The following is an 8558-nucleotide window of genomic DNA, read 5'->3' on the forward strand; positions in this document are numbered from 1 at the left end:
GGTTCCGATGGACTTATATAAATTCCTACCCGACCTTTGGTCCCCCCTCCTCACCAAAGTATTAAACGCGGCGAAGGAGACTGATCTCCCTGACTCTTGGTCTACCTCGACACTCGTCCCCATATTTAAGAAGGGTAACAGAGACAGCCCCTCCTGTTATCGTCCCATCTCCCTCCTGGACTCGATCGGAAAAATGGCAGGGCGCATACTTCTTGATCGACTCCAGGAGTGGTCAAAAGAACATGGGGCACTCTCAGACCTACAATATGGGTTTAGGACAGGACTGAGCACAGTGGACCAAGTCCTAAATTTAACACTACTGGCTGGAAAATACGTAAATGCAAAAAGATCTTGCCTACATATGGTTTACGTTGACCTCACAGCAGCGTTTGACTGTGTAGAACACTCAAAACTTTGGTCTATAATGCTGCAAATGGGGATTGAACCACCTATAGTCGACTTTCTCCGCGAATTATACACCGGAGCCACGGGTAGGGTTAGATTTGGGACAGGTGGACAATTAACTGACAGTTTTCCAATACAGAAGGGGGTCAGACAAGGCTGCGTGCTGGCCCCTTTCCTATTCACGCTTTACACTAACGGTCTAGAGGCTGCAATGTTAAAGGATGTAAAAGATTTCCCAGAAGCCGGTCGTCGGCAGAACCCAGCATTATTATACGCCGACGACGCGGTAATTTTTGCCCGAACTCCAGTCCAGCTTCAACGGGCTTTAAATAACTATTGCTCTTTTATGACCAGCCTGAATCTAAAAGTCAACATAAAGAAAACATGCGTGATGCACGCCGGTACTAAGGGTAAAAAAGTAAAGAAAATCCATGTGGATAACTTACCGCTCGAATGAACAAACACGTACCCTTATTTAGGCATCACCATTGACGAGGCATTTAATTGGAAAGAAGCGGTTAATTCCCGAAAACTGGCCCTTATAAGAACAGTCGGTGCATTAAAGGCCTTCTCTCTACGTCTCGGTAAAAGACCTCCGGCCGAGATGATTAAGATATACAATGCTAAATGCATTAGCACAGCCACCTTTGGAGCAGGGGTCTGGGGAATGACAAAAGTAGAACAGTTACAAAAAGTCGAAAATTCTTTCTTAAGATTTTTATTGGCTCTGCCAAAAAGCACAACCACATTTGGATGTCACCTTGAACTCGGAGTGGATTATATTTCCGATATCATTAAAATCCAACCGATTATGTTATGGCGCAGAATCTGGGCAACGGACCAATGCCAGCTTACAAGAACAATAATTCTGGACTGTATGAAACTTGACAACATGATAAAGATAAAATGGCTGGTCTACGTGAAATCCTTTCTTACAGACATTGGTTTCGCAAGATTTTTTGATGACCCCTTATCAGTAACAGACATATCGAAAAAAGAACTAAAAACACTTTGTCTGTCGCACTTATCTCAACTACGGTTGTTGAGTGAAATAGGGAAGCCATCAGTTCAACAATGTTTACTAATACAGCTTGTCCCCACCATCCAACCGTACTTGCAGTATGATTTAACCCAGTATGAAAAATATCTTCTTACTCGTTTCAGGTTTAACTTATACCATTATATGGTTTTATTTCCTAACCAGAATGACTGGTCACATAATATTTCTGTGTGCCCCTGTGACCAAATGTCCCTACAGTCTACAATTCACGTCCTCCTTTTTTGTAAATTTTATACGCCACTACGCAGGCGGTGGATAATACCATTACTAAAAGTTTTTAAAATTCGCAAATGTCGCCCTGCCTACTTGGTATTACAATTTTTGGAAAATAATCTGATGACCAAATCTATTGCACAGTATCTTAAATTATGTATTAGGCACCGAATGAACTTATGAATTCTGATTGAGAAGCCTCTTTTGATATAAGATGGACTGCAAAAAATGCGCTCTCAAGACATTGTTTGATACAGAATGAATGTTTTTTAATATTTTTGTGTTTTTATGTACTTTTATGGCTTTCAAAAAAATGGAAACCGAATAAAGATGATTTGAACTCACCATACAGTCTCCTGCACCAATGGCGCTTGGCTACGCATGACAAAGGCAATGGATAAGGCTCTGCCCTATTCCCCACTAGTGCCAATGTCATACCTCCCATACGCCCAAGTCACACAGGAAGCGGGGTGCCGGAACATGCTGCGCAAGAGTGGGCTGCACACATGGGACGACCTATACCAGGGGGGAAGGTTTAAAAACCAAAAGGAGCTACTGAGAGGGGACAGGCTCACCCCCCTGGAGGTTTTGCTCTACATACGACTCAAACATGAGATAGGACCCAATACACTGAGTTTTCCACATGAGCCTACTCCATTGGAGGTCCTATACACTACATTAAGTTGTCGGGCCCCTCACATGCTGTGTTTCGCATCTATCGTGCGGCACTGCTAAAAAGGCCACCGGCGCCATCAGGTGCCAGATGCACAAGGGATCGTGACCTGGAATCCCCCTTAACAGATGCACAATGGAATTACTGCTGCATGCAGACCGCAGAAATCACAGCTAGCAGTAGACTGTGCATAATTCACTTAAAGATTTTACATAGAACTTACTACATGTCCACACTTCTGCGTAAATACAAACTCCAGGAAGATGACCAATGTATGCGCTGTCATCAAGAGGGGGCTGACTTCCTGCGTTTGGCGTGGTCCTGCATGCAAGTCCAGATTTACTGGCAGGAGGTGCTGGAGGCGCTAGCTGAAATGACTACACTACCCTTACCACTATCCCCCTTGCTTGTGCTCCTGGGACACACAGCGGACATTCCTAAGGCGCACCAAAAGTTCACTGCGATTGGCCCTGCTCCGGGCCAAGCGGAGGGCTTGCAGATGGGGCAGAGGGAGAGCCCCCAAATTCAAAGACTGGTTACATGACTTAGTCTATAGCAAAGACCAACTAACAACCTATGCAGAGCTGCTCCTGATTACATCCCACCCTAAAGATATTTGGGGACCACTAATATCATACCTTCAGGAATACAGCGAGGATGCTCAGGGTGCTACATCGCTGGGCACTCGGGTGGGGGAGCCACCTGTAGTATAGCACAGCAGAATGTTGTGCGACATGTGTATATTGTGAACGTCATGCAGAGCTGAACTGCAATTGGACCAAGTAGGTCTTCTGTCTCTCGCCTTTTTCTGACTGTACAATGACCTAAGGGTACTCCATGGATGGGCTGAATGCTCTGGAGGGAGAGGTCGGGCTAGGCCATAGGCCTGTGCAATTAAATGTAAATTAAGATGCACTGCACAAGTGAGCACTAATGCGCGCTATTTTTAGGTCTCGCCTGTCGATGCGCATGCGCATCGAGCAAGCGAGACTATAGGGGCTCATCCAGACTTTATCTAACTTGCAAGGAATCGTGGCGATTCCTTGCAGTGCCCGTGACTTTTAAGCTCAATGCGCATGTGCATTGAGCTTAAAAGCGCGTGCACATGCCCCCAGCCGCCTGCCTTGCCTACTCTCTCTCACAGCCTCCCCCAGCTCCGCCCCCTCACTACTTGATTGCACGGCCGCTAGGCCGTGCCTCCCCTACTCTCCTCCCCCCTCCTCCTCTCCTCCCCTGCCTGCCTGCCGCTAGGCCGTGCCTCCCCTACTCTCCTCCCCCCTCCTCCTCCTACTGCCGTGTCGCACCTCTCCCCTCTCCGCCCCCTCCCCTGCCAGCCGTGTTACGGTGAAAGGCTTGTCTGGCTCTTGGAACTTGTAACATCACGAGCACACCGTCCTTTTCACACAATCTCCCCCACAGTTCTGAAATGAGGAACAAACAGCAGCTAGTGTCCGGCGCCGCAATTTTCACCCGTTAAAGATTTAACAGCAGCAGCGATGATAGTGTTGCAAAGATACGACCATGATATTCCCTTACCGTGAGCTCGTAAGTACACACACATAACGGGAGGCAGAGGCCAGGTGCCGGTTTCCGACGGACGCCGTCCGCCTCAGCCTGCCAGCAGCAATCCTGACTCAAAGTACGGCCCCTCCGGGCGGCTCGCATAGGACTCCGCCCTCTCCTTCCTAATGCTGCTATGTCTAATCTCACACTCACCGTCTCCCCTGAAAGCTCCTCCTCCCTGTACCGCCCACCTCATCTCAACCGAGCTGTCATGCCCTCCACAGCCCGCAGCCGGTGTTCTGCATCTGGCTTGCTTCAAGGTCTCTTTCTTCGAACTTCACTTCTCTCGCCTATTCCCTCATCTCCCTACTTTAGCCCAACCTGCTCACATTCTTGCAGTTTGCGCCTCACCCGGTCACTGCCTCTTACTTTCTCCTTGTGGACACTCTTTCTTTCCGCATCGACTCTTCGCTACTTGCCTCAACGTGTCTGACCCTCCCATTTCTTCTAATCTACCTCAATATACATTTGCTCCGCCCTGTTTGCCTCCTCTGTCTCTCTCGTCCCCTTTCACCGTTACCTGCGCCCCCTTCTCCTCCCCCGCCTGCACCCAGTGCGCTTGCGCAGTACAATTGAGTCTGATAACTGTACCGCCGCCCCAGGTTTTAATTTGGGTAAGACTTCGCCTGAGTAAATAACTTTGCTGACCTAAAACTGAGATTTTTCAGCCGTAAACATTTTTGAAAAAGGCACAAGGCGAGTTAGTTGCAAAGGACCAGCTTGCTGCCTGATACTTGAGTTTACTCCGGGTCAGTCGGGGATACCTAAAGATACAAGACATCAAAACAAAACCGACACAGCATAACATGGCTGCTGGGGGATGAAGTCTCCCATTAAGTTTTGTACTATTTGTCTGTTTTCTATGTCGCTTACCATGAAGTTGAATAAAGCAAATGGACAATTATGCTTATTATAAAGCTTATAAAGGGACAAACCCTTTCATTAGGTATCACATTTAAACAAGCATTGAAAATGCAATAGGTCTCGCCTTTGATTAAGTTAAAGTCATTTACTTTGCTAATGGTATTGTATAGCAAAGCAAATGGCTTTAACTTAATGAAAGGCGAGACCTATTGCATTTTTAATGCTTGTTATAGGATGTATTTGAGTACCATGTGAAGAACGCTATAAGCTGATACTGTGATCTTTTTGACGTTTGTCTGAAAATGATAACTTTTTTTAATTGTTTATTGGTAAATATGTAAGAAGTCACAAAGACTATTAAGTTGGTTTAAAAACTGTGTACTCTTCGCTATGATCTTTTCACTGAATAAGTGAACCTTTTCAATTTGTGTAAATGTATGCATCATGTCGTGATGTCAATCTCTGACTCACCATTGCATAAAGGCAGCCATGGCAGAACGTTGATAAATCTTTGCATACTGTAAGCATACAATATACAATGATGCTTAACCCTAGCATAAGGTTCACCCTGGCACAATGGCAGTTTTTTGTGGCATAGTGTAGGCATCCAGGTGCAATAATGGTGTAGCGGTATTCTGGTATTTTTGCCACTTTGGGGGCATTCTCCACACAAGTATGTTAATTTTTGGCATAATATTAGCATCCTTGGCTACCACAACTGCTATAATGCTTGCCTCTTATAATGGCTGTGATTGATAACATAGTTTGGGCATGCTTGGCAAGACGAAGCCCACCCTGACATAATGCAAGCACTGACATAATGCAAGCGCTGAGTATGTAATTCCAGGCATACTCTGCACAACCACTGTATAATGATGCAAAGGCTTGGATGTTAATATTTTTCAAACCATAAAATTCAAGCAGGCTGAGGAAATGAACCTGCGCAAATGGATGTTTAGCCTATCTTCCCTCCAAAGCCAAGCACATATACACGCTTGCCAATGCCATGTTTTGGAGGAATACGTCAGTGGGCATGGCGAACGCTACTACTGCATTTGTAAAGGTTTCTTTTTGTGCACAGGTGACCATTTTAAAGCTCATTAGCTACATATGTGTAGATTTTTTTGTAAAACTGCATATGAATTATTTAGAGGAAGATAAGACGATTATTCATCAAACAATTTCGTACTATGGGTGCAAATAGCTTGAGAGTCAGGTGGTCTAGTGCCTAACCGCTGAACTATTTGCCATAAACTCTGGTTCCTTCATGGACATGATACAACCCATGTTTGGGTTGTATCATGGGGCCCCGCTGAGGACAAGGCCCTGCAACAACAGACTGAATGTCAACATGTGGTAAACACAGCTCTACTTAATCAACTATAGCCCAAGCAGTGTGAACACGAAGCAAGATGGAGCCCTAATAAAGAGGATCCTAGTATTAGAACAGGGACAACATCTCCTCTTAAAGGCAGCATTTTTGTCATCATTGGTGTGGTTCTGTTGACAGATCATAGAGTGACGCTGGCTTGACTGCAACCACAAAGGGGCACAGCAGCATGGCCGGCACTGCACACAACCCAGCCTTGTACAGGTAGGCTTGTTTAGGTCCATTCTCGCAAAGATGACTTCAGTAAAAGGAGATCTCATTAGGGCCCCTCAAGGAAGGTGGCTTTCACTGATCTCGGGCTCGGAAGAAGGGATGGGGGGGGGGGCGGGGTTGTTGGAGGTGCAAGGCCATCGTCAAGAGGAGCATTGATCATGCCCTTTGGGTACAGAGAGAAATCCCATGCTGAAAATTGTGCTTCTTTTTAGTTAAAGCAAACAATGATGAGCCGTAAGTAATTACGAAGTATCACTGCAATGTCTGACTTGTTAAATATGCACAGAGATGTCAATTTTATAGAATAACTGTCAGATATGTCTGTTATTCTGGGGTGACCGATGAATTCTTTTTTACATGCAGGGAGGCGCTTTAAGAAGATTGAAAACCACTGGTTGGGGGGTTGTGAAAAAACTGGGCTCAAGGTAAAAGGAGCATATGCAACAAGTTTCACATTGCAAAACATATCACATGTGCAGCCTGTACAATCCTACCCCCTAGCTATTTTAACATTTTCTTAATGTGCGGTTTGCACCTCTATCACCTCCGCTGAGAGTTGATATATGTTCCCTTTTTAGTGTACTCAGCCCTGATATTTTCTTTTTAATAATTTATTTTCATTATTATTTTTGTGACAAAAACAGCAAACAATACATGCACTTCAACAGATTCAGACACAGTATGCATAAAAACCATTGTTTTCATGTGTAGACATGATGACCAGCATCAGACATCATTATGCTCAAACAATAAAAGTGCACAGGGATGGAAAATGACATAACAATGAATCCATCCAGTAAGAGAGACATTGAGCCTGGGTTATGAGCTCCATATTTTGCCTGGATGTTTTCTAACGCGAATCTACATGTCCGAAATAAACCCTAACAGTTCACGTCCAAAATTACGCTTTCTTTGGCGGGTGAACACTGATGAAAAAAAACCGCAATCTAAAATTCATTGTGTTTTTGAGTTCCTGGACAGAACTAGAGCAAACAAGATTATAAGTGCAGAAACACTTAATAACGCAATGAGAGTGCGTTTGCGTGAAAGGCAGGCTTCTCGAGAGAAATGTAAAGATGCTGTGTGGGTAATGATGCTGTGCGTGTGACAGTGATGCTGTGAGCTCTGCTGTGATGCCTCTTTGCTGACGTAATAAGCAGTGGTAATGTGGCAAATGGAGGGCAAAGTTCTCATAGTGCAAGTGATACTAAGTGCTGACGCAGGTATGTATACACGTGCTGGTGTGCCAGGGTACCTGCAGGGAGCGCTGCTGACAGGCCTGAACTTACTGTAGGCGTCGCTCTTCTCTCGGGCTCCGTCCACCCTGCCGTCGGGGTTGATCCGGAGAAAGAAGCCCCCGTTCTTGCAGTACAGCCTCTTGGGCTCTTTGAATCCGCCGGGTGTGAAGGTGCCGCCATTCCCGTCCTCGGGGAGCGCAGGGAGGCTGGTGATGCTCCCGGCAGCCATGCCCTCCAACAGAAGACCCTCCTCACCCCCAACCAAGACAGAGTGTAGCCGAGCAACCAGAACTCGAGAAGGTCCCGGCAGCAGCTGCAGCTTTTACCTCGGCTTTCTCTCTTCTCAGCAAGAATGACGGTAACTGGTGCCAAACATTAGGAGGTCCCCTGGACCCGAGCAGGATGCCTTCCCGGTGAATCCTGTGCACTTCCCGCCCCTACCCCCGTCTCACTACGGAGCATCTTCACAAAAACTTCTCCCTCCTCTTCATTCCCGAAGGCTCTCCTCCAGCGCTTTCCGACAAGCACTTCGCCACGGTGCCCTCTAGACGGCTGAGCGCTGGAATGTAAACACAGCGGCACACGTGGGCAACGAGCACCCCGAGTCTGCTGCGCCACCGGCCGAACCGCCTCGAACTCTCTCTGGTGCGGACTGAGAGCGGCCCCGCGAAGAGCGCCCCTCTGTCCGCCCGCGCTGCTGGCTCGCGGCCGGCAGGGGGAGTGCGCGTGCCGCCAGTTTCTATTTATTCCACCTCTGTTGCTCCAAGTGACGACGTTGTGATAATTAATTTACCTCAAAATATAAATCTGCTGGAGCGTCATATTTTTTAAAATGAAAGGAGTTAAGCGCAATCTTTCGGAGACACCTTTTCGTGGTTAAAATCTATACTTAAAGCTTTGGGATAACAGTACTTATTTTCCTGTGGATCCATCTGAGGA

The 8558-nt window shown here is 46.4% G+C and overlaps 1 protein-coding gene across 1 annotated transcript in view; it reads right to left on the reverse strand.

Moving 5' to 3' along the window:
• FGF2 (fibroblast growth factor 2) overlaps nucleotides 1-8291 on the reverse strand; it is a 453164-nt gene extending 444873 nt beyond the window's left edge. The window contains exon 1 of the mRNA XM_078676817.1: nucleotides 7671-8291. Within this exon, the coding sequence (XP_078532943.1) occupies nucleotides 7671-7848 (178 nt within the window). The 5' untranslated portion in view covers nucleotides 7849-8291. The remainder of the gene's footprint in view (nucleotides 1-7670) is intronic.
• Between the last annotated feature and the right edge of the window lie 267 nt (nucleotides 8292-8558).

This window comes from Lissotriton helveticus, chromosome 2_1 (genome assembly GCF_964261635.1).
Source record: "Lissotriton helveticus chromosome 2_1, aLisHel1.1, whole genome shotgun sequence".
NCBI classification, from domain to species: Eukaryota; Metazoa; Chordata; class Amphibia; order Caudata; family Salamandridae; genus Lissotriton; species Lissotriton helveticus.